Source organism: Astatotilapia calliptera, chromosome 16 (assembly GCF_964374335.1).
Source record: "Astatotilapia calliptera chromosome 16, fAstCal68.1, whole genome shotgun sequence".
Taxonomy (NCBI): Eukaryota; Metazoa; Chordata; class Actinopteri; order Cichliformes; family Cichlidae; genus Astatotilapia; species Astatotilapia calliptera.
The window spans coordinates 27543960-27570360 of NC_137437.1; the positions used below are offsets into that span (position 1 = coordinate 27543960).

General features: G+C 38.3%; 2 protein-coding genes across 5 annotated transcripts; both read left to right on the plus strand.

Annotated features, from left to right (window-relative positions):
• Window positions 1-433: 433 nt before the first annotated feature.
• Window positions 434-9453, plus strand: LOC113007636 (histamine N-methyltransferase-like). Of its 4 annotated transcripts, none has more exons than XM_026144360.2 (8): window positions 448-539; window positions 1745-1848; window positions 3064-3210; window positions 5130-5182; window positions 6040-6147; window positions 7594-7724; window positions 7890-7983; window positions 8942-9453. In XM_026144360.2, the coding sequence occupies exons 3-8, from the start codon at window positions 3074-3076 to the stop codon at window positions 9301-9303; spliced, it is 885 nt and encodes a 294-aa protein (XP_026000145.1). In that variant the 5' UTR covers window positions 448-539; window positions 1745-1848; window positions 3064-3073; the 3' UTR covers window positions 9304-9453. The 4 variants fall into 4 exon arrangements, with proteins under 4 accessions (XP_026000144.1, XP_026000145.1, XP_080147132.1 ...); XM_080291006.1 differs by having other exon boundaries at window positions 453-539; window positions 1745-1899; XM_026144362.2 differs by lacking the exon at window positions 448-539 and adding an exon at window positions 1105-1471.
• A 1143-nt stretch (window positions 9454-10596) lies between these two features.
• LOC113007637 (histamine N-methyltransferase-like) lies at window positions 10597-25616 on the plus strand. Its single transcript, XM_026144364.2, has 8 exons — window positions 10597-10757; window positions 10851-10993; window positions 12355-12407; window positions 13712-13819; window positions 19202-19332; window positions 19735-19828; window positions 20334-20734; window positions 25094-25616. Exons 2-7 carry the CDS (start codon window positions 10860-10862, stop codon window positions 20684-20686), a joined length of 873 nt encoding a protein of 290 aa, XP_026000149.2. The 5' UTR covers window positions 10597-10757; window positions 10851-10859; the 3' UTR covers window positions 20687-20734; window positions 25094-25616.
• The last annotated feature ends 785 nt before the right edge of the window (window positions 25617-26401 follow it).

The window sequence follows — 26401 nt, forward strand, 5'->3', positions numbered from 1 at the left end:
CCAGCAGCCCTCCCCTCCTCCCCTGTACGCTCTTTTAAAGCACATCAAAAGGGATCTGTGGCATAACAACAGTCTAATTTGAGTTCTAGTCCTGATTCCGGTGTCTGGCAATTCTTAATCACAAACAAGACTTGACATTTACTTAATTCCCTTTCCTTCAAATTAAATAATATATCCTCATTTTCATGCTAAACGGAACCCCCTTTAAAGAGACTTTTACATCATGTCCTACATAACAACTCAGACAAAACTTACTAAAATATTTGTTTAAAAAAAAACACAATTATTGACACGGAAGTGCATGGTTATACAACTGTCATGAAATTAGAATAAATGTAAAATTTCTCTTGTGGTTTAAAAAAAAAAGCATTTTAGTGTCCAAGTTTCATACCAAACACATTAAACACTATTTTTTCTTGAATGTAAAATAACGTGTCGCCCTGTGTCCTTTGCACTTCGCTCTGCATAAAGCCAAGCGGAGACGCTGGTGGGAGGGTTTATTCCAGCCGGGCAGACATCCGGACATCAGTTCTGCACATGTAAGTGAAAACTGCCGTGTTTTAGCTCAATCTTCCTGCTGTTTAACAAATCATAAACAAATATGGCAAAGCTGGCTCTGCGACACATGTTCAGCGAGCAACAGCTGGCTTTCAATTGTTTTAGCAGCTGCCTACGCGTCGATGGACGCAGCAGACTCCCGTGTTTGTGTGGCGTAGTTGTGTTTCCGCCGCTAAGACGCCGACAGCCAAAAGCCGCCGATGATGTACCCGTCCTCACTTCTCTTGCACTTTCTTATGGTGTGCATTTTGTCTATTTCCACGACACAGTTACTCACTTCCCACTGTGACTTCGTAAGTGAGGGCTCACTTGACCGCAGTGCTGCTGATCAGACTGTCCTTCTAACATCACCCGTTTACGTGGTTTAATTTGAAACCGATGGCCAAGCGTTATATTGTGAACGTTGTTTTAATTCACCCATGAAAAGGAAGGTTTCCTGGTTATTCCTGGAACTTAGTAATATGCTTTGGAAACTTGTCATTGGCAACAGGTGCACGTTTGAACATGCCTCAGGTGACGCAGAGGTAATCCCAGCCCACATTTTTCTGGATTTGCGGATCAGTCATTGAATATTTGGTCCTTTAGAAGAGCAAGAAGTCACTGAAGAAATACTGACTTTTCATCTGAAACGTGGCTGTGGTCGAGAGTCAAATCTGAATGTTAATTTAATGTTGGATCAGCATTAAGATATCAGTGAAGCCAAACAGCGTGTCGACACTGGAATAGGACTGATTCATAGGGGGTTTTGTAGTTGACCAGTGAGGCTGAAAAGTCAACAATTTATAGTTGGTCGAAATTAAAGATGGTTTCACCTCTGCCACATTATTATGTTGAAAAGTCAGCGATTAATGTTGCTGATCCTGTGGTAGACAACATTTGAGAACCCCAGAGATGTCTCCTGTAAGTGCATCAGGTAAGCATTCAGTTATTTGTCTAATGTTTGTGTAAAATGTATTTTTTTTACCAGTTATGTGTTATGTTCATTGTTACTGTGACAAAGATTTGTGACCGTCACAGTGACCAGATACTGAAGTCAGCCTGTTACTGTACCTGGTAGAATAATGCTAGCTAGGGTGAATTAGGAGAAAGTTAAGCCCAAATCAGAACAAAGTGTGTTCCTTTCATATTTTTATCATATTTTTATTCATTTTTTATAAATATTTTGCTTTGGTGTTTTCTTTTCCAGACGGTCTAACTCATCAGTTGGTCAATGTGGCAGTGTGAAGTCTGCTTTACCCAGGCAGTTCACAGCTACGGTCAAGACGGTGTGAAGGGAGTCTGGATGAAAATGTAGGAGTAAATTGACAAACCAAATTTTAAACCAACCCTGATGATAATAAAGTAAATAAACTGCTTTAACTGATGTGAAGTTGTCTGTTATTTGCATGTTAGAGCCTAATGTTAAATTGTACAGTTAAATATATTTATCCTTTATCTATAGCCAAGATAAATGTTATAATTGTGCTAATATTTTGAAGTATTCTTTGTAGTGTGCTGTATTAAATATTAGCTGAAATACCACTATGGTCCTGTGGACCTTTGGTAGTGATGTTACTGCTGTTCTAATATTGATCAGTGGTGCAAAAGGGAGTAGGACTCAACAGCAGTGTTCAACATTGATTCAGTTACATGTAAGTTGACAACAGACTGTTGTTAAAACATGATCTCGGCTATTGTTGGCTGTCTGTTTCAATACTTGTGTTGTTTCAGGGTTGATTAAAGACCCTTGACCAGTTATTGATCAAACAGTGTAGGTAGACTGGATTAACTATTGCTATGTTAGCTGAGCTCAGTGTAAATGTCAGCATCTGCTGCATTTAAGAAAGTAGATAAATGGACATATGAAAGTGATTTATGATTTCAAATGTTATTGCTAAACCTAAGTACTAGAAACATGTCATGGTCTGGTATTTTTAGGACGGTCTCTCAAAAAATGTATAAATTAGAAAATTCACATTTATAGTAGGTGGCTTGTCATATATTTAGGTTTTTCTTTTCTTTGTCTTAGTTCCTGGATTGGTCATTGGTTTCAGATTTACATAAGTGTCTGATCACAAGCCAATAGTGGGCACCCAACATCAAACAGCTCTCACTGCTGGAAAGTGGGATGTGTTGGGAAAATAAAAGAAACATATCCGTCGGAGAGCAGTGGCTCAGAATCTGTGCTCTCACTTTTAAGCCATTTCTCTAAATACACAGGCTGCTCTGTAATGACTGCTAAGATCTGGTAGTCATGGATGCATGCTCAGCTTTAGTATTCCTATAGATAAGTACAATGGGAGCTGAAGTGAAGAATAAATACAGGAAAGCTTTTGGAGATGTTGACTTAGGTCAAGTTCAATGTAAGAAAACTTATTTTTCAGGGATAAAAAGCAAAAATGATCCAGATGTGTCATTGTTAACAGTGTTTGAGTAACACGTCGTGGCAGGTCATTGTTTTTATATGACAGCAAGCATGTTAATGCTCACTTGAAATAATACTTTTTTTTTTTTCTTTTTTGGCAGATTGTGAGCCATGGCATCTTCCCTCAAGAGTTTGGTTAATGATGATGACCGATACCAGAAATCCTTCCAGCTTTTTTTGGAGCGCTCGTCTGAACACCAGTGTATGCGGGACTTCATCCACAATAAACTGCCAGATATACTGGCCAGGTAATCTACCACACACAGCTTTGAGCAACTCTGCACGACCATACCATTCAACATGGCATGCATTATACTACAGCTGAATCTGAGAATCAAAGCAGTATTTAAAGCTAAGCAATCATTTACTGTCAAAACTCTGAAACTTTGGTGCAAGCCTTAAAAACCTGATACAGTAAGGTTTAACTGTATTAAACATATGATTTAAAAATGAAGCTGATAAACTAGAGTACCATAAGTCAGGAGGCGTTAATAACCTTTAACCTCAGCTCCTTTTAATATGGTAATTTGAGATGTAGATTGGGTAAAATAATTGAATAAAAAGTTAACTCATGTCTGGTGTTGTGGTGGTTAGCATCATCTCCTGGCAGCAAGAAAGTCCTGGGTTCAAATCCACCAGCCGGTTGTGTAGATTGTGTATATTCTTCCTGTATCCTCATGGGTGCTCTCTGGGTGATCTGGATTTAGTCCAAAACTGCAATCCCAAATTGGATAAGTGAAAGAAAATGGACCGATAGATGGAAAACCCTTAAGAACAGCCAATTAACTTTGACACTTGATATGTCTGTATAGGTTCTCAGTCATCTAGGTCATGGTAGACCTAGATGACTTGCTTTCTTTCCAAGCTCCTTAGACTAGATGCATGGTAGTGTCAACATTAGTCAGGGTTAAAAGTAAGTGGGAATTGGGTGGCAACCATTTATTGTAATCTTATTAGATGTGAGTCAATTGAAAAAAATACAATCAGGCATTATAAAGTATATATTTTGTTGTGTGTCGTTTCTTATTTTACTTAACTATGCAAAGTCTATGAAGTCATTTTGAAACCTTTCAAATATCATTAAGAATAAGCCACAACATTAAAACCAAACTACAATATTGTTGAAGTATCCCGTGTGTCAAAGACTCATCTCTACACACATCTCTGTGCATGGATCTCTATGATTGCCCTATGAGCATTTACAATTAATTAGCAATTACAGCTAATCTGTGGAGCCTTCTTGGACTGGATTCTTCTGTTGCACCTTATGGATTATGCAAATAGGGAGTTTGAAGGCCGGGCAACCACTTTAGGGTGTCTGTCATGTTCTGTATGGCATTCCTGACCAGTTGAGCAATGTTTAGATCAGTGATATAGGTTTAAAAAACATACACATAAATGCCTGGACCCTAGATAATTACAGTTTAACGAGATGATCAATATTATTCATTTCACCCGTGGTTAGTTTTAATGTTGGGCCACTTGTGATGATAAGCATCAGCCACTCATACCTTCAGACCGATTTGGAATATGTCGAGAGGTGACAAAATACAGTGTGAAAAGGAAGATCTGGAGCACACAGACCATTTAGTGACTAAGCTGTGTCAATCAGTCAACATGTGCTCTGCTTAATACTGCTGAAAGCAGTCAGAATTGCTGAGTGATTAGGACTGCACTACAGCCCAAAGCGGAATATGTAAGTACCGTTTCACTCACAGAATCAAATAACTGCCTACACAAGTGTACATGCTAGATTAACCAGCCAAACAATATGTGATTGTAAAAGACAATGACTGATTGCTGTGGAAATTCCATCTCTTCCTGTGTTATTTTCTGTTGATGTAGGAGGCAATTGACATGCAGCAGAAAAACAGACCCTCTCCTCTTCTGTGCAGGTCTAAAAAGCAGATCAGAGAGGAATCTGGAAAGATGTGACTCATGAGTAAATTAAAAAGGTGTTATTAAAAATCATACAGTGAGTGACAGAACATGCCACAGCAATAATCAAAGCCTGGGTATCTGTAGATTCTTCAGTCGCTACTTCAGAACATCTCACATGCCCAAGTGTCAGGGAGAACTGACAGTTACAAGCCCAAAAATGTGACCCACATGTCACAGGTTGGAGGATGTGAACCTTTCTGAAGTGTTTTATCTGCTCTCTCCTCAGCATTGGAGATGGAAAGTCACATCTGAATGTCATTGGAGTTGGAAGTGGAGCTGGTAAGAAAATTCTGTTACCACTGGTCTAAATGTGACGCGTTAAAAAGCAGCGCGACCTGCGCAGCATCGAAAGTGACAAGACATTGCGTAAGCCATCTGTTACTGCTGTTGCTGCAGTTTTTTCATTTATGGTTGCAACAGGAAAAAAACAACAAAACTTTGCCCTTATTATCACTGCCAGCAGTTTGTAGACATCTGTCCAGTTTGTGAGATTAATCTTCAACCCAGGCCAGATAGCATGACCTCGCTGTTCTATAACTTTACTGCACATTGTTTTCAGTGCCCGTGATACAGCAAGGTTAATATTTTTCCTGAGCAAACCCAGTACATGCCCCCAGAGAGCTGTTACCCTTTGGTTATGTCTCCGCCAATCCTTTTAATTTACTGAGCTGTCATGTCAGAATCATATTGGAGCATTACGGATTCTCTTTTCGGCTGCAAAATACATTAGAATGACTGGAAACTCCCCTGAAAGATATTATTCAATCTAAAAGATTTAACATGTGTCCACATGAGCTCCTTTGTACATGGCAACCTGTCACCTTCAGTTAGAATTAGAGCCAAATCCCTGGTTACGTGATACTGAAACGGTATCGCTGTGATAACTATCTCTCATGGTGTTGAATTACATTTTTTTCACTTCTGTAATTACTGCAACAGAAAATGTATGATTTTCTGCAAAACTGAAACATGCTGTTAGATGCTTCCTGCACCATTTCAACTGATGTTGATCTGTTTGGCTAAAAGTGGAAATTTTATTTTCAATTATTTTTAGCAGTTCGGGAACTGTGGGAAAGTGGGTCAAATTTGTGTTTGCGACTTTGTCTTCCAAATAAAAAGTGTGCCTGTGCCTTTAGGTGAGATTGACCTAGAGATGCTCTCTGAGCTCCATAAGAAGCACCCAGGGGTGACGGTGGATAACGAGGTGGTGGAGCCTAGCCGCCAGCAGTTATATAACTACAAAGGTACAGTCTTTACAGGCACACACTTCTCTCACACAACACAAAATGAATCATTGTATTCTCAGCTGTCCAAAATGGGGTTCAGTATTTATTTACAAGCAAAACAGGATATTATTATATTTTTATTGGTGAAAAACAGCATCTTAAGAATTCACCGGTTCATATATTAGCAGGAAATAGTCATTTAACCACCAGTGGCGTTGTAGAGTTTAGCCTTAATGTCTGTAAGAATGGACCCGACTAAAGCATCTGTGAGTAAAACACTGAATCGTTACGAGTTTCAAGTCTGCTGCTGTCTGACCAGGATCCTTGCATACATTAAAGCTACAACCAATTATTCACCCAAAACTCCTATAGACACGATATCTGATTAAAAATAATGCATAAAGCAGGGACTCCCCCGTTCCTCATTGTTGATTTTTGTTGCTGGTTCTTTCCATTGTTCAACTTACAATCTAATGAGAGACACCTTTGCTGTTTAAAAATGTTTTAAAGCATGTTGAAATCTTTTGTTATTTGTGGAACTGATCATAATTGTCCCCTTAGATTTGCAGTTCAAAGAAAACAAAAGGTGTTTAAGTTTCCCCAAGATAGCAGACACATGCTGCGTTTTTACAAATGATGCAACATGAAGTGTAAGCCTCTACAAGAAGGGATGGGTGAGCTTATCATCTTATAGACTGGATGGTCTAATTTGCCGAATGATCTGCTTTGCAGAGGATTTCCAGACTTTCTTATTGACTATGAATTTGGTGAAAGTGTGATTGGTAATTGGTTTTGAAACAATTAGGACTATTCTCCTGGAGGTGTACTTCATGGCCTTTACCCCTCAGATGACTGGGTGTGTAAGAAATAGCAATATGATATGTAAGAAAAAAACCTCTTTGAATGATTGAAAGGTTCATTCTAAGGGGATTGTAATGTCGACATAGAGAAATAAAGTAAAATGTATGACATTTAAACTTTGCTCCGAGACATATTGATGGAGTAAATGAACCTCCTATTTTCTGTTGGAGAAGCAGCATTCCACCCACAAAAGACCTACCAGCCTACGACTGCAGATGCAATTAGCTCATGTAAATGAATCCATGAACTTACGATAAGTTGAATACCTGTCATGCTGGAAGTCAGTGGTGGATGCACGAACAGCAAAGAGTTTCAAACACACTGTAACATTTTAATTTCAATGCGTTGTGATCATTCTCAAAGGTCTCTGTGTGGTTGTGCCAAGTGGTCTCCATTGTTTTTAATGAAGTGTGATGCAAAACAAGTGCGTTGTTTTTAGAGGGGGGGGGGTGCAAATTACAGAAATGCTCTCATCATTGTGACAAGTGTCAGCTCCGTTGTGGCCTGAAAAAAAAAATCAGCCACTCTAAGCTGTAAAATTTCATGCCAGCTTTATTTCGGTGTTAACTTGTAATAAATAACTAAGTAATTATCTGTCTGCAGTTTTAGTGTCACAGAAACCAGATTTAGATTACATCAAGTTCAACTGGAACACGATGACTGCCTCTGAGTTTGAGGAGCACTGGAAAGCCGAAAAGGCCACCAAGAAGGTGGACTTCATTCACATGATACAGGTCGGTGTCGATGAGCATACCCTGTGTTTTTTACACAGCTGGGTTACATTCATTTCTGGCAAATGGCAGCAGTAAATCCAATTAGAACAACTGCCTGGCACAGCGTTATAATTAGGCATTCTGTGAATACAGTTAGTAGCTCATTATCTGTGGTGAAATCGACAGATGCTATACTACGTGAAGGATCCTGAAGCAACTGTCAGATTCTTCCAGGGTCTTCTTGGTAAAAATGGGAAGCTTCTCATAATTCTAGTGTCTGGTAAGTGGATATTTTCTTTCTCTCATGTGGGCGATTTAATTATGGTGCAAATAGCTAACGAACATACTGCTTATACATGCAATACATTTGGAGATGAAAGGTTTAAAACAGCATCTTACAGAAACAACCAAACCTTTTCCAGCATTCAGTTGATATATAGTACACGCACATAACTTCAGAATATAGAGCAGCAGTTATACTGCTGTTTTAACTTATTTATTTTCACTTAATTCAGTAAAAATTTTCAAATTTATTGCTGCGAAAACCAAGAGTGGCCAAAACTCAATTTACTAAGACACCTGCTCTCAGACATCTCATGCTGCCATGCTGCCCAAAACCAGTCTCAACCCAAATGAGCCAGTCCTTCATTTAAAAAAATAAAAAATAAAAAAGCCTTGATATTAGTCTGACCTTTTTCCCCATGTCAGCACTAATGAGTCCATAAATATTGCAGACAACAAAAGAGACAGTTTGCTAGCACACACCGATCTCCTCGACATCTTCAGTGTATGCTGAGGTTCGTGTCATCTGCTTTGCTCCTGGTATGTGAATCCGTGAATGTGTAGATGCATAAAAATGTAACTTTTAACTTCAAGACAAAAACCTTAAACAGGGAAAATAAACAAGGCTCTGAGTGTAATCCTGAAGGAGCTAAAGCTTTTTCTTATTTCTTACTTCCCTCTGAGTCTTTCCTCTGAATTTATTAAATACCTGAGCTGCGATGTAGCAACGTGATCCATGTAAGCATCTCCATGGTGAAAAAATTGCTCTGATGCATATGAGGATGAATTCTCCCCGCATTGTACCACCAGCAAGTCATTATTCATTTATACTTATTCAGTCAAGTATGATTCAGTTTCTGGCCAATTCTAGACAGAAATTAGGATGGTGACCGTGCTAAACACCTGCTTGTCAAATTGTCATTGTTGTAATATAGCCTCTTTTTCATCTGTTCCAGGCAAGAGTGGTTGGGGGAAGCTGTGGCGGACCTACAGAGCACAGCTGTGTCAACCCGACATAAGTCAGTGTGTGACCACTGGAGACATCAAAAGCTTCCTGGACTCCAAGGGAGTGCGTTACCAGAGCTATGAGCTGCCATCTCAGATGGATATCACTGAGTGTTTCACTGAAGGGGATGAGAAGGGAGAGCTGCTTCTTGATTTTCTCACTGAGGTGCTGGATTTCAGTAACACAGCTTCACCTGAGCTCAGAGCTGGTGTCCTGGAGATGCTTCGGCACCCAGACTGTAGTGTAGAGTCCAACGGTAAAGTTATCTTCAACAACAACCTTGAAGCAATATCACTAGACCAGCTCTCCTAAACATGTACTGTCAGTATAGTAAATGTAGGTGGATCACATTGTTTGATTTATTTTGCACTTGATGTATATAATAAGCTGGGTAGAGGATATCTACACACCTGCTTCCATTTATATATTTTGTCTACTTACTAATAAAATAATGACTCCATAGACTGCTGTTGTTAGAGCATTTCTTAACAGTTCTGTAAAATCAAAGGTTATGCTTGTATATAAGTGAATTGGTTATAACTACTGTTTGTTATGAGTCTCACAAATAAGTCGTAAACTGCTTCGGACATTAGCTTTAGATTTCACCGTCGTATCATTTTTAATGAGCTGTATTTGGCAGGCTTCGGTGCTCCACTGCCAACCCCATTATGTTGTTTTCATTGGAACATGTATTAATCAAAATCTAAAAGTAAACAGAACATTAAGCAGTTCAGTTTTCCATAAAGGCTGATCTATTTTAGATAAGCTGAAAGGTTGTAAGTTGTTTGTTATACAGAAAAACTTGAAGATGATATTTATTTTAATGTGAGAAGTAGATGAATTAAAGTCGCTGCTTATACTGGACGTGTATAAAGCTGAAGTAAGTTACTTATACAACTGATTCTAAGATGAAGCTGTCACAATAGCATTTTGAAATTAAGATGGTTTATACATTAAAAATAAATTGTTTTCCTAGATGAGTAGATTCATCGTAATCATGGCGTTGTGACTGATTTGGGGATTGTTTACAATAACTGTTACAACCTTTTGCAGCTTAAATATATTTATGCTCCAGAATGTCTTTTCAGCTCAACAGCTTGTGCTGTTAATATTTATAAAATGGTAAAGATGATGTATGCTGTGGCAGCAGATGTTCTGCAGACACTACGATATAGCTGAACTTTTGGCACCATCTTGAGGACAACTTTACTTACTGATCTGCAAACACAACCATGTAACCATGACATGTAATGTATGAAATCATCTAAAGCAGTGTCTGTGAAGGTTCTCAGTCATCCAGGTCACCGTAGTCTAAAGAGCTTAGAAAGAAAAGCATCTGGACTTCTTTAAGTTGCTTCAAGATGCTGCAACCCTCATTCAAGAAGCTTCTTCAGTTCTAAATCTAGGACCAGAATCTTAGACCATCTAAAGTGGTGCATGCTTTGCATATGTTTGGTTAGTGTTAAGGGCAGGTGAGGCCAATTGAACAGGTTGAGGAAAGCCCACTATTTCTGTTCTACAGAGAAAATGTTGAAGCCCAGCCCATTTGTGGAAGAGAAGAGAAACACCACAACTTAAAAGAAGGGGGAGAGCAGTTGGGTCTCTGCCCTCATTCGCCACAACCAGTCCAACAGTTCAGGACGCCCACTATTTGTGCTTTAGAGAGACTACTTTGAAGCCAGCCCACTTTGTGGGAGGGAATGTAAAGTGTGCAACTCAAAAGAAGGGGAAGAACTCGATTTCCACAGAGGCTACAGCTATTTAAGGTATTTTTTTTTTATTCTTATGATGTAACTATATAATTAAAGTGTGGTGAGCAACTTGATTATGTTGTTGTTTTTGATTTCTGTGCATTGCAGGAATCAGTCATGGCTGCAGAAGCACAGCACACTTGTTATGAGGGTGACAATGTCCACATTTTCCAGTTCTATCTGGAACACTCAGGAGAGCACAAGGCCATTGTGCAGTGTGTTAACAATCTCCTAGCAAGAGAATTTAAAAGGTACAGCAGGAAATGAAATGCTTGAAGTAATAACCCATATTCCAAGCTAAGAGTAGGGGACAGACTGCTCATGCAGCACTACAGTAATGACTGTACTCAAGGGTTGGAATGTGAAAACTTTGACGTAAGTTGCATCTGTGTCCTCCACTTGTCAACAGTAGATGCTTTATACCGCCTGAAGTTCCACCACAGTATGGTCTCTGCTAGTTTATGGAAAGTCGTTTGAGCATTTAACCATTTAGTTAGCCAGGCTTAAATTGTTGCCTTCCTTATGTTACGTGCTGTTTTAGGGAATGGGGTAATTTAGCCCACCAGGGTCTGTGCAGATAACTTCAAAATGTCTTTTTAAAGGCAGAAGAAATTGCCTACAATTTCATGCAAGCTGCAGTGCACGCACACAATCTGAATTTTCATTCAAAAACTCAATTTCTTTCAGATTGTCCCTACTATGTCAAAACAACCCATTTGGTGCTAAATTGGATCAGCCTGATGGATGATGCTATGCTGTGATTGGTTATTACATTTTTATCCGTATTTGTCACACAGCTATTTAAAACAGATGGGAAGACTAGAAGAAGGGTTTCTTGTCTCTTTCACTGCCGCACAGCCCTCTTATAAAAAGTTTCTTTTCACCATGATCTCCTGAATATCCACAATTTGTCTATTGAAATAATGTTAACTTGTGCTCAGCAAGACTGGTCATTTTTTTAATAAACCCCCTGAAAGAATTCAACAGTACACTTGCAGTTTATCCTTTACACTTGTCTTTATTCACTTGATAGCACAAACATCTACTGTTTACTTAACTAAATGTACCTCACCAACTTATTTATTAAATGAAAAATGCTTTGAGATATTCTGTAGTCTGATAGTTTGCAATAGATTAAATTCCATATTGTAAGTAGAGGTGAAATGCTTAATAACAAAAGATGTATGGCTTTCAGCTTTTACGTTTTCATATTTTCCTTTTAGATTTTGTGATCGTTTAGAGGTTTGGGCTGATCGTTTTGAAAAGCAGCTGTCATAATGCTCTTGCTTTGAGCTCTGTAATTAGTTTTTTCACAAAAGAAAACATCCATGCTTTCAAACAGTCACTTCTTAGATGCTCTTTTTAGACCACCATTCAGGAGTGAAGCTGTTTTAAAAATTAAGCAAGCAGCTGAGCTGTGTACAACCCACTGAGCTGCCAACCCATCTATTCAATGATCCAGCCTAGCACCAGCCATAATAAATTAGACAGCTATAACACAGAGGCTCCATAGTGCAATTTTGTAAGACCGTAATTTTCCAGCATACATCTTGTGACACACATACTGTACACTTTCTTTAACGGTTTATTAACGTTCTTATTTTTGATGCAGGATTGGAGAGGGTAAAAGCAGCCTGAGCGTTCTTGGTGTTGGAAGTGGTGGAGGTATGTGATCAAATATAACAATAAGTGTAATATTAATTGTAGTAGCATTACTGACCATTGTATATGTGTGCTGTGGTAGTTCTGGCTTATTTTGTCATGTGGCAGTGTGAAGTGGGCAGGAACACTGCCCAAAATGCAGGCTCACAAACAGGACTGAACTCAAAACTCTTTAAGCTTTATTACTGGAAATACAGAGGACATGAAACCAAACTGGGGGAAACTAACAAACAGCCAGAGTATGAGGGAGATGCAGACATAAATGCACACAAGGGGAAATGAGGGAACAGAACACAGGTGGGAACACAGCTGAAAGTAATCTAACTAATGAGACAAGGAAGCAAAACTGAACATAACGCACACAGCACAGGAGGCTAACAAAAGAATTATGAGAAACACACACTGAGACACAGACTGACTAAACGCAGGCAACAGGGGGAGCGAGAGAACTTAACATGCATAACCAGACATGATGGACTACACAAGGAGGCACAAATAACTTACACAGGAGACGTTGGAGAAGACACAGAAGCAAGACTGAGAGACTGGCCATGAGAGGGATCTAAATGATTAAACAAGGGCTAGGAACTAGAACTTAACAAAACTCAGAGGCACTCTAAACTGAATATCAGCATCTTAATATTCTGCAAAAACAAAATAACAAACTCAAAAACGGGTCAAAGACTCAAGACCATCACATATTTACTTGTTTTAAACCAGTGGTTCTCTGTGGCAGTCCCCACAGATTAAAGTGGAGCAGCTGAACGAACAGGGTTTTTTGAAGAAAAGAGTTTTCTGATGTTGTCATGCTGACCTTTATTTCACTAAAATGTAATCCTGGATACTTTTTTTTTTTTTTTTGGTTTCTGAAGTGAGACATGCCAGAAAAAGTTTGAGAATCGCTGTTAAAAAGCTCCAATTAAACTGATTACCATGCCCTTCAAAGGCGTGCAACAAAGAGAATTCATAATAACAGTGTCTGTGGGGGCATTAATACATTAAAGTCACTGTCAAAGCTATTGCAGATTGCACTTGGCTCCACATATGATCAATATAGGTCATAGATCACTGCGGTTATTGCACAATGACATCAAACAACAAACTGTTAATGATTCTGTTGATCAGAATGATAAGAAGTATTACACACATCTGCGTTATATATATTTTTGACTTTTCTAAATAAATTTCAGGGTTTTTTTAAAGTGTTCTATACTATATGTTTTGGAGCATTTTCATTTTAAAGCGTTATGTGGAGCCACAGGTGTTCAAAATCTTCTTACTTCCTGATTTTTTTTTTTTTTCCCCAGGTGAGGTGGATGCTCAGATCCTCACACTGCTGCAGTCTGTATTCCCTGCTGTTCCTATTACTGCTGACATTGTGGAGGGCAGCTCTGAACTCTCAGACAACTTCAAAGGTATTAACCATTCACATTCACACCACATGTTGAAATATTTTTACTCTATTTTCAGATGGGTTTCCTCTTCAGGCTCTTCTTTACCTTTCTGAAAAGCCGATGTATTAGTGCCAGTAGTGAAAGTACTAACATTATCAGCTGACATTTAGAGCTTTCTCAAAATGCCAAAAGAAGTAGTTACTTTGTGTGTTGTTAAAATTCATCATGCACTCATTTGTGTTGCAGTACCTGAAAATTGTGTAAAACGTGTATACATCGTCATCTGAAATCATTTGTTTCACTTGTATTGTATTGTATTGTATTGTATCTTTATTTGTTTCAGACATATAAAACAAAAAACAATATATACACACTACATATATTTTCATTTACAGATACGAATATATATGTAGATATACACACACACACGTATGTGTTCAGATAAACAAAAAATATATAATGAAATAAAACAAAATCGTCTGACATAATGTAACAATGTTTGGTCTGAAAAGGAGTAGGAAGAAGTATGAACATACTTATTAATTCCTACCCCTGCTCAACATCTTATTGATCCCACATAATTCACCTAATTCCCATCATCACATACTCCACACGATACACGAGGAGAACCTATATAAACTTGGCTACCGTGATTGATATAATTTGGATATAATTTGATATTTTTATACATACAATGGGTGATCATCTTTATCGGTATCATATTCTTCCAAAATCAGTTTTCGAAGTATTTTCATGAACTTACTAATTCCTGAGCATTGCTGTAGATCTATAGTAAAACTATTCCACAGTTTTACCCCATAAATAGTGACACAAAAGGTTTTAACCGTGCTTTAAGAATCCTTAGATTCAATTTCCCCCTCAATTCATAGTCTCCTTCTCTGTCATAGAACATCCTCTGTATATTTCCTGGTAACATATTGTATCTGGCCTTGTACATAATTTTTGCAGTTTTATATTTTATAAGATCCATAAACTTCAGTATTTTTAATTTCAAAAACATGATGTTAGTATGGTCTCTAAATCCTGCTTTATTAATCATCCTGATTGCTTTTTTTTAAATTTTACATATTGGTTGAAGTGCAGTTTTATATGTGTTTCCCCAAATTTCCACACAGTATTCCAAATATGGCAATATAAGTGAACAATAAAGTACCCGGAGTGATTTGGAAGGCAAAAAATATTTAACTTTACTTAGTACGGAGATGCTTCTTGACAGTTTGGCTTGTATATGCTTTATGTGAGGTTTCCAGCAGATTTTGTTATCTATTATCACAACCAGAAATTTTGTATCCGAAACTTGCTCTATTTCAACATTGTTTACTAATAATTTTGCTCCTGCATCTTTTTTACAATTTCCGAATAACATAAATGTAGTTTTTTCCAAATTTAATGATAGCTTATTTCTATCAAACCATGTTTTCAGTTTAATCATTTCTTGTGTGACAATTTCCAAAAGCTGCTGTAAGTTCTCTCCAGCACAAAAAATATTTGTATCATCTGCAAATAGAATAAACTGTAGTATATCTGATGTTCTGCATATATCATTGATATAGAGGATAAACAGCTTTGGTCCCAATACTGACCCCTGCGGAACTCCACAAACAATGTCCATACACTCTGATTGATATTCCCCAATTTTCACAAATTGCTGCCTGTCTCTCAAATAACTCTTTACCCATTCTAACACCACTCCTCTAATGCCGTAGTACTCCAGTTTATCAAGTAATATGTCATGATTAATTGTGTCAAAAGCTTTTTTTAGGTCAATGAATACACTAACTATACATTGTCTTTTATCTATATTGTTGGTGATATTTTCGATCAGTTCCATTAATGCCAATGATGTTGATCTATTTGATCTGAAACCATACTGACTATCCGTTATTATTTTGTGTTTATCTATAAATTTGTCAAGTCTATTACTAAAGACTTTTTCCAGTATTTTTGAAAATTGAGAAAGTAGAGAGACAGGCCTATAATTTGTGAATTGGTGTCTGTCACCATTTTTAAACAGTGGTGTTACTTTAGCTGTTTTCATTTGTTTTGGGAATGTACCAGTTTGTAAGGACAAATTGCAAATGTGTGTTAAGGGTTTGGAAATGCCCTCTATCACTCTCTTAACGATTTCCATATCAATGTCGTCAGAGTCTGTAGAGTTTTTTGTTTGTGATTTCCCAACAATATCAATGATTTCCATTTCTTCCACCACCGTTAAGAACATTGAATGAGGATTGCGGTCAATGAGTCTAGTTTCTTTCTCTACAGAATCTGTTATATCAGGAATTGTTTCAGCCAAGTCTGGCCCAACACTTACAAAGAATTTATTGAACTCATTTACCACATCTCTCATATTAGTAATATTTCTATCATTATTTGCGAAATACGAAGGATAGTCTGCCTGCCCCGAGCCCTTTTTGATGATGGTATTTAATGTTTTCCAGATCCCTTTAATATTATTTTTATTCATAATCAGTAATTTTTCATAGTATTCCTTTTTACATGACCTTAAAATACTCGTTAATTTATTTTTATATTTCTTGTATTTATTTTCAGCTTCTGTGCTTCTGTTCATTATAAATTCTCTGTATAAGGTATTTTTCTTCTTACATGCATTTTGCAATCCTTTTGTAATCCATGGGCACTCTGCATATTTTTGTTTTTTACTATATTTCTTTACTGGGCAATGACTATTATATAACAGTTTAAATTTTCCTAAAAAAATCTCATAAGCTTTATCAATATTTTTTTCCTTATACAGCATCTCCCATTCTTGCTTGAGTAAATCACTTTTGAATGCGTTTATTGACTCTTCTGTTCTCACTCGTTTGTATTTTATTGTGTTTTGCTGTTTAACCTTCCTGTAATTGCTGTTATACACTATAAAAACAGGTAGATGATCACTGATGTCATTAATTAGGAGACCACTTATGGTTCTATTTTCTATTTCATTAGTAAATATATTGTCTATTAGGGTTGCCGACTGTGCTTTAATCCTGCTGGGCTTAGTGATCACTGGAAAAAGTCCCAAGCTATACATTGTATTAATAAATTCCTCTGTCGCTCTCTGCTTGTTTGGATTTAGTAGATCTATGTTAAAATCCCCACAAATGAACATGACTTTTTGATTTGTCCTAATGAATGTTTTATCTACCCACTCCTTAAAAATTTCAATATTAGAACCTGGTGTTCTATATATACAGCTTACAATGACATTTTTCTCTTTTCCCATACTAATTTCTATTGTTACACTCTAATATATTATCTACCGCCACCGTCATTTTTTCTACCATCTTGTATTTTAAATTTTTATCCACAAACAAGGCCACACCACCGCCATTCTTATTCTTTCTATTTGTAAGATTTAATTCATATCCATCTATTACAAAGTCCTCTCCTTTCTGTTTATTAATCCATGTTTCAGATACTGCAATCACACTGAATGGATGTGTAAATTTTCTTAAATATTCCCTTATTTTGTGAAAATTTGCATATAAACTTCTACTATTAAAGTGGATTATAGATATTTTGCCGTCGACCTTGACAGTTTTGTTGAATTGTTCTTCAGTATGATAGTAGCAGGTATTTTTGATGTTAAAAAAGTTCAGTTCTGGATCAATGTCCTGCTCTGTGAAGTGTGTTTTGTATTCCGTGTTTACTGGTGAATTTATCTCCTGATTAGCAATCCTTTGTGGTAGCAATGTATAATTCCCAGATAATGAATTAATTGATTGTTTCATCCTTGAATACGTTACGCTTTAGCTTCCGTTGTTGTCTTCTATTACCTGCTTTGATGACTGTAGATTGTTTGTCCCGCTCCTTGCCTTTGTAGTCAAGTGACCTGTTAATATTTTTCCAGATCCTGGATGCATTTGATGACCAGCACCTTGGCTTCCTCCGGTGTACCGTTGAGCTTTATAAATATTTTACAGTTTGCAGTCCAGGTGTTCTGAATTTTACCCAGTTTCTTTAGGTATCGTGCTTTCTTCGCTATGTCAGCATTGGATTTGGTTAGATGGTCATTCATGTAGACGTTCGATCCTTTTAGTTTCCTCCCCTGCTTCAGCAGTGCATTCTTGTGTTTCCTGTTTACAAATCTTATGATGATAGCTGGTTTATCACTAGCATTTCTCCTGGGCAAGGGGTGGCATGCCTCGATGTTATTACAGTCCAGGTCGATCCCTTTCGACTGCAAGAAACCAGCTACTTGTTGCTCCGCAGAGCTCCCATCCAGATCTCCTTGCTCCTCTTTACTCCCAGCAGTCACAGCCCGAGCATATGACCGGGGTTTTATGTACAGCCCTGTGATGATCACGTCGTTCATTCTGGTATATTGCTCCAGGTCCGCGACCCTGCTCTCCAGATAGACGATCCGTTTCTCCTTCTCTGCATTCTGGTTACGTAGCGACCTTATTTCCTCGACTAAGTCTAGGATATATTTCTGTTGTAGCTTGATAGCCGATGTTTCCTCAGTTAGAAAGTCCAATGACTTTTTGATGTCCTCAATTTCATCAGCGTTCGGTGTTCTCTTAGGCCCCATTGAGCTTGTTGTCTTGCTCGCTCCGTTCACCGTCTTGTCACTGTTGATTTACTTGTTGGTGCCTTGCTAGAGGATCCTGGGCCCAGTGGCTGCTGGAGGATCCTGGGCCTGGTGGAGCAGTAGGATCCTGGGCCTAGTGGCTGCTGGAAGAGCCTGGGCCTGGTGGCTGCTGGAGGATCCTGGGCCTGGTGGCTGCTGGAAGAGCCTGGGCCTGGTGGAGCAGTAGGATCCTGGGCCTGGTGGCTGCTGGAAGAGCCTGGGCCTGGTGGCTGCTGGAGGATCCTGGGCCCAGTGGCTGCTGGAGGATCCTGGGCCTGGTGGAGCAGTAGGATCCTGGGCCTAGTGGCTGCTGGAGGATCCTGGGCCTGGTGGCTGCTGGAGGATCCTGGGCCTGGTGGCTGCTGGAGGATCCTGGGCCTGGTGGCTGCTGGAAGAGCCTGGGCCTGGTGGCTGCTGGAAGAGCCTGGGCCTGGTGGCTGCTGCAGGAGGATCCTGGGCCTGGTGGCTGCTGCAGGAGCCTGGGCCTGGTGGCTGCTCTGTTGTTATGCATAGGAACAAACCCCAAACTACTGATACGTCTGCTGATGTTACTTTCATGTGAATGCATCAGCTGTTTTTTGGTTCTTTGTTTTGTGGTCTTCTCATGTACACCAACGAAGAAGACTACAATCGCATCTCCCCATATTTATTTTTACTTTTCTTTATATGTTCTTAAAGTAGTTCATTCTCTTAAATGATGTCTGCCAGCGTTTTATCTCAGTGTAATCAGTGTTTTGATGTATCGCATATACATAAGCATAGATCTCAATGTTATTGATGGCTATTTGGTTTTGTTCATCTTAAAGCTTTGGTAGCAAAGACTGCCAGTCTTCAGAAGATCCCATTTGGCTGGAACATCATGAGCAGCGAGGACTATGTAAAGCAAGTGAAAACGAAGGGCGAGATGAAGAAATTTGATTTCATACACATGATTCAGGTATTACGAGTTTTCCTTCTGCAGATTCATGGCAAAAGAATAGCGGGAATTCTAGAATTTGCTTTGTCACTCTATGGTGTCTTGTCTTCTCGCCTAAGGTGGGATTGTGGTGAGCTAAAATCTACTGCAAACTATAAAGTATAAGTATTGTAAAGTGTAATATCCTTGTCTGACTCTGTTAACAATGAGATATATTTGGGTCCTCACTAAATCCTGCACTGCTGCTTGAATTCAGTGGGGACCGCAGTGGGAGTAGAGTGTATTCTGACAGATAAATGTGTAATTAGTGTGATAAATTGTCAAGCAACCTCTGACGAAATGTCCTGGCAGATTTATTGTAAATGATAACACTTAATTCATTCAAGCTTTAGAAAGTTCTCCCCATAATGTTCCCCCGTACAGATGATCTATTATGTGGAAAACCTTTGTGAAACTATCAGCTTTTACCACAGCCTTCTAAAAGCTAACGGCAGACTTATGATCATCGTCGAAGCAGGTAAGCCGAACTTGATTTTAATTATCCTTAATTAATTAGTCCGCAGTATAACAGTTTAAAGGTGTCAAATTCAGATTGTGTGAATGTAAATAAAGTATACTATACATTTTTGAGAACATATTTGTTTTATGCTCCTGTTTTTACCAGAGATGAGCCTTGTTTCAAACATAATTTTCTCTTTGCGCTGGAACAATGGTGCCCTCTTGGGGTTATATTTTGTATATAAAATCCATATCTGAGCATTTTTGTTTTGTATTTAATGCATTTGAAGGGGAAACTTAAAAACAGCTACTTTAGGTTTAAATTTAAGTTGAATTAAAGTTTATATTCCATTAATAATATTGAGTTATTATATTTATAATGAAGTTCTGTTAGGTTTGCACATAGCTGGCCTTCAAGGAGCTACTTTTTACTTTTATATTTTGAGTAAATTCTCTTGACTACTTTTGTTTGAAGTATTTTTTTATTCAGAAATGTATGTGATTTTCAATATCACACTATCCAGCCAACAGTGGATGGGACACCTTGTGGAAGACTTACAGCAAGGAGCTGTGTGTAGGTGTCATTAAAGAGTACCGTTCATCAGCAGAGGTCATTGCCTGTCTGAAGAGCCTGGGTCTGAAATACGATGAGCATTCAGCTCCCAACGCCTTCGACATTACCGAGTGCTTCAATCCAGGCAGCTGCCATGGAGAACGCCTGCTGAGTTTCATGACAGGAAGCGACAAATTCCACGAGTCCTTCACCCCAGAGATCAGAGCGGGCATGTTAGATCTTCTAAGGAGAAAGTGCAGCGCAGAGAAGGATGGCAAAGTGTTGTTCAACAGCGATCTGAGCTGCATTCTTGTTCATGCTTAAATATATGCTGTGGAGAAGTGTCCATCTATTCCGCTGGATCTTTATTCTGTAAGTTTGTCAGAAAGAATGAATAAAATCAATATAGTTCAGTTTATCTCGAGTGAGTAAAAGTTGTGGCTGTACAAGAAGACACATACGTTTAGCTACTAAGTCGCTTTGATCAAACGTTGGCCTTTTTCGAATCTGTAAGCAAGTTTAGTATCGGTATGACCTTTTAAGATAAAGTCTCTATAATCTATATCTTTACAGTTAGAACAGCTCTAATGTGTGGAAAATGTCAGCTCTTGTGATAGAGCCACAGAAAATAATCACCCGGCTTTACAAAGTTTTCCAGTTATTGCTCTATATTTACAATTTTTTTTTTCAGCCATCAAGGTTGTTTTGTTCTCAGTTGAATCTTAAACCTAAAGAAACATTGGATGCCAGTGTTGTTTCACATATGCAGCATCTGTAGCCTAATTAGGCAGCTATTCCGTAATATTTTTTTTTAAATCAGTGTTAATATGACATTATGGTTTGCAGCAGATTTAACCTTTTTCATTTTTATCTTACAGTATAAAAAAATAACAAAGCACTTTATTTATTAGCAAAATGAAGACAACTTTTGGTATAGTCTTAGTTGACACAATGTATTTTCAAATGGGATTAAAAAAAATTCCAAAAGATACTAAATACAAAAAAAGAATATTTATTTTATAACATTAATTATCACTGATAGATCATACATATTGAGTTATGCTGAGCTGGCAGGTCTTTGCTGAACTCTGATTAAGGATGTGACTAGCTGATCAATATTTATCATTGTGCACAATCTGATATCCATGAGGTGTCACATGATTAGCTAGTTCAAACATGAGTTCAAAGAGGGTATCTTTTTTTTTTTATTATTTAAATAAACTGCTGTTCACAATAAAGCCTGCAGATGGTGCTGCAACTCTCAAAATGCAGGTGAACCTGCATTATGCTATGTTGTACTAACTCCACTTGGTGGCATGCTATCCCTACATTCAGTAAGGCCATGACAGCAAACGGTGGAAACTTTTATTAGCCATATCAGTGTGCTTAATATTAAGCATTTAATTCCCGAGCTACCAGTGGTTATTTGACTGTTACATTTTCAGCCCCCACTCGCCCAGTTATTTCATTTCTACACTGGCGTTATGCCATCTGCTGTGGCCACATACGCACAAAATCCAGTGGAACGGCTGAGGTCTTGTCTCAAGCTATCTGGCAAATGTATTCTGGCTGTTCATTTACCTCATTAGCTTTAATAGATCAGTAATTGAAATTCATCAGAAATTCTTGTCAGTGCACTCCCCCCTGATGTCAATGGGCTTTCAGCACCTGCTCAGGCTCCATTACTGGGGGTCCTCGCTGGGCCCTCTCATACCACAGAGTGACAGAGCATTAGTCACAGAGATAATCAACCTCAATACACTGCTTGCCACTAATGTTCTTCAAGAACTATTTACTTCATGTGGCAGTTGGTGTCTTATCAGGGTAGAAGTTCTCCACTAGATAAATGTGATGAAATTTTTATAGATCACCTTGTTGTCCAGGTGATTGATTATACTCAGAAGTGCCGAACAGCTGGGTATTGTCATATTATTAGCTGGATATTGTTTTTATTTACTTCCTGCCACCTGCTTATTAGCTGATGCCATAATGACAAGCCACGTCTTTGAAGGGTGCGTGATGCAGATTTCTATTTGCTTATGAAACTCACGGGCTTTTTATTATGCAGACGATGCAGAGAAAGCTGTGGGTTCCATAACTACTTTCTTCCCATATTGGCCATGCAGCACGCTGGTCAGATGTCAGATGCTGCAGTAAAATTTTAACATGATTGAGGAAGCCTCTAGGTGAAAGTCTTTCTCAGAAAAGTGATCTCTCCGGTATGGCCATCTGGCGGGCAATCAGAGCTGAACTTCTAAGTTGTGTCTTCAATCTTTAGGGGCAATGAGGAAACAGGCCATGTGTTCAAAGTGTGACTACTGGTATGCCTTAAATTATGTGCTGTACCCACTAGTAGGGCTGTTTTTAAAATTATTTTCTTGGCTCAGCAAACGTCTTTGGCACGTGTTGTTAGGCAGAGAATATGCTTCATTCACAGCTGCTTTAATTCTCCTGTAATTAATGAATTTAATATATCACTGCTAAAAAGTATCACATGTAAAATTTAAAAGCTAAACCAGAGTAAAACAGAAAAACGATTTTAAAAAACAGCATTGTTTTTGCTCACTAGGAGATACCATCGTCACACCTACTGCACCTAACGCGTATAAAGAAATTACCTTATTTTGTTGACCATAACTTCACACCATTTGTTTTCACGTGTAATAGGTGCTGATAGTGCACATACAGAAGCAGTGTTAACCCATAAATATAGCAACTGTGGAGGTCAAGTAATGTGCATTGTTTTCCATATGCGTACCTTTATTCTGCTGTAAAATGGTTTCCAACAGTCTTGCTGATGCTAGTGTATCCTAGAATACTAAAGCTGGTAGGGATAAACCTAATCCCAGCCACTAAATGCACATTTATGATACCAGTGCTTGCATTTATTTGTAAAGGCAAATAAAAACGAAAGCAGCGATGACATTTTTGGTATTTCTCTAATCTGAATTCACACGGTTTGGCCAAATTGACTCTTCAGATGTCTATCTTCTTTAATAATATAGCCTCTACTCTGGTTTACTCTGTATGGAGAGCCACTGCTGGCCCAGAAGCATCTTCTATCAGCCATTATGTCAGTGTGTAGCCCTCTTTGAGAAAAGAGCAGGACATAAACCGGCCCTAAAATACATCACACACACTTTAATGGGCAGAGGCTGCGGCTGGGCCTTGAAATATAGCTCTGATACCGGTCCTGTAAATGGCCGTCCTCTGCAGCATATTTCATTCTAGAGAATTAGTCCTGTTTAGCAGCCGTTGTTATATAGCAGCTGTCCTCCATAGGTCTGAGTACAGCAGAATATGGCTATTTGATTGATGATTCCCGGGACTTTTCTTAGTTTGGAATTTTATCTAACGTCAATTAGCAGTCGATAGAAAACAAGGTGGAAATTCCTGCTGAAAAATTTCTCTTCTCTTCAAGTCGGTGCAAATTCTGCTGCGCAGAAGTGATCTTATAGAATCAAAGGCTTAAATCAATCCAAGGCGATTAACTACAAATCAGAAAGGGTGGAATGGGGTGACTCTACTCTAATCAAGTTTACCTTTGTCTGTCTCATTAATCTAGCGATTCAAGGCCTTATAGCCTGATGTACAGGACCGTTCCTGTGGGTGTGAATATGGAGAATTGCCACAGATAAGATATGGCACCATATTTATTCCAGAAGTGCCATTAGTGGGACAGATAAAGCAGGACAAACACGCCACTAATTGACCGCTTCTGTTCATATTTTTGATCAATTACAGATAACACACATTTGATGATTTCATAAATCATACTAGTTTAGACTTTCTTTTTTCTAGCACAGTCGTTTAACTTGTGTCGAGAGGAAAAAAGTTGAAATGAAAAACGGGCCACTTTAGAAGAATTCTATATGTGTCTGACAAACAGTGATAACAATTTTGTGAAACAACTTGATATTTCTCTAAGCCATGCTCTTTTAAGTCAATATTTGCTGGTTTGATGGAAAAAAATAAAAAACAGACACTGTCACTTACTCGCTTTGTCAACTGGGAGAGTTCCTGAGGGCAAGCTCCTCTTTAATTACACTCTGTGACGTTTACCCCCACTAAATGCCCCTCACAAGGTTCAGGGTTTGGGGCTGTGCTTGTCATTGTGTGGGAAGTGGAAGAAGAGTTTTTTTTAAAAAGGAAACCTAATGCAGAATAAGAGATTTTCTCTTGAAGTTGTTGCTCAAATAGGGTTTGTTTGATATGCAAGCTGTGCTTTTATTAACTACTAGGTTTCTCTGACATGATTAGAGCAGAACTATTTTTTTATTTATCTTAAAAAAACATTTGCATACTTTTAATGTTCATAATACTATAACTATGGATTGTGCACACTCATATGTTTAACTTTAATATATCCCGGGCTCTATAGCCACACTGGTGATGTGGGTCAGTCTGCCTGAAAGAGCTGTTCACCCTGCAAGAATTTAATTAGTCTGGGATTCAATGGAAAATAAATAAGTAATGTTTAGAGGTTTAGCGATGCTGTTGCAAAGGATAAGAAAGGAAATCTGCAGGAAACACTGAGAAATCATTGAGTCATGGCTTGGAAAATGCCAAATTAAAGATACTGAATGTTGCCATCCTAACTATCAGTGACTTCAGTGTATCGACAGAGGCCTTTCAACACCCTTATCGTTTGAACCCTGTAGATGATATCAGCTATGTTTTATTACTGTTATTACTGAAGATGATGTCTTTCTCTCTCTCCCTCTTTTGCAGCTGTATTAGTGAAGAGATACAGGACTTGGAGTAAAAACTGATCATGAAACAGAGCAATCCTGCCAGAAGTTAATACCAGTAGCAGGGATATTTGTACTTAATCCCTGTCAAGAGAAAAAGAAAATAAGACCTTACATTTCCCCGCAGATCTGCTATGGCTTTATTATTCCTCATTGCATTAATCAACTTGTATCTCGTCTTTTGCTTTTATTAAATGCCGTTTCTGGCTCACATCCATTCATCGGACCTTAAATATCCTCCATCTCTTGGGTCTGAGCTTGATTGTGCATAGGAAATGAAGTTGGAAACTTTGGAGCTCTATTTAAAGCGGGAGTCCCTGATGCGACCCCTCCCTGCCTTAATAACTTATGAACAGGATCCTCTGGTCCTTATTTGGCCTCATAGTGTTTCTGACAAAATCAGTTATAAAGAAATGTGAAACTGTTGTTTCTTTGTATCCATAAACAGGTGTTTATAGCCCCGGTAAGAACCTGAACACAATAAAGATGGTCGCTGATCTTGATATATTGTAGTGCAGGTGTTCTGGGGTATATTTGTCATCTGATGTTTGTTTCTTTAAGAGAGGAAATGATTAAATTGTATAGAAAAATGTGATTAGATTTTTTCTGAATTACACATAAGCAGAGAACCAACTGGAGAATATATGCACAAGTTCAGTGTTGTTACAAAAACATGAAGAGATTTAGATTTAAAACATTTCTGACTTTGGCATATTAAACATTCAAACACTTAGCATTAGGGAACAGAGAAAATCATTAACGGATGTCACTTTACTTAAGTGCATTTGCTGCAATAGTACTTTGATATTTTTGTGCCAAATTTGTATCTATTTTTAATTTTTTTTTCACTCAGTCCTTACAAGATTCGATCCTACTTGCAAATCAATAGAGGTATTGATGGGTGTCAGATAAAAACCATTACGGCAACCAGCTCTAATTCTTCAGCTGAATTGATTTCATTTTAAATGATCCATGTACATCCAGTGGAGCACACCACCACTGTGAGTGTGTTTTACCTTGACTTCATGCGAGAGAGACGTTATTCATCACCAAGAGAATGTCCCTTCTTCACACCCCAATAAAAAGCAGAGGAATGAAGCTTCTGTGGGTGCTGTCAACCCAACACTGCTTTATAAAGGATGACACAATTATATTTTACCAGCTCACCAAAAATGCTGACAAGCCCTGGTTCAATAAAACACAATTCTGCACCTAGAGAAGCATGCTGGTTTCTGTGCTATGGAGTCATAGCTCATGAACTACAGAATGTCATAACACTGAAATGCTC

What these genes read in the sequence shown, in the direction of transcription:
- LOC113007636 (XM_026144359.2), top strand. Translation starts at nt 3,074, where the DNA reads ATGGCATCTTCCCTCAAGAGTTTGGTTAATGATGATGACCGATACCAG. An exon ending in CTGCCAGATATACTGGCCAG is followed by an intron (nt 3,211 to 5,129) that starts GTAATCTACCAC and finishes CTCTCTCCTCAG; the next exon opens with CATTGGAGATGGAAAGTCAC. An exon ending in ACTTCATTCACATGATACAG is followed by an intron (nt 7,725 to 7,889) that starts GTCGGTGTCGAT and finishes TGAAATCGACAG; the next exon opens with ATGCTATACTACGTGAAGGA.
- LOC113007637 (XM_026144364.2), top strand. Translation starts at nt 10,860, where the DNA reads ATGGCTGCAGAAGCACAGCACACTTGTTATGAGGGTGACAATGTCCAC. An exon ending in ACTCTCAGACAACTTCAAAG is followed by an intron (nt 13,820 to 19,201) that starts GTATTAACCATT and finishes TTCATCTTAAAG; the next exon opens with CTTTGGTAGCAAAGACTGCC. An exon ending in ATTTCATACACATGATTCAG is followed by an intron (nt 19,333 to 19,734) that starts GTATTACGAGTT and finishes TCCCCCGTACAG; the next exon opens with ATGATCTATTATGTGGAAAA.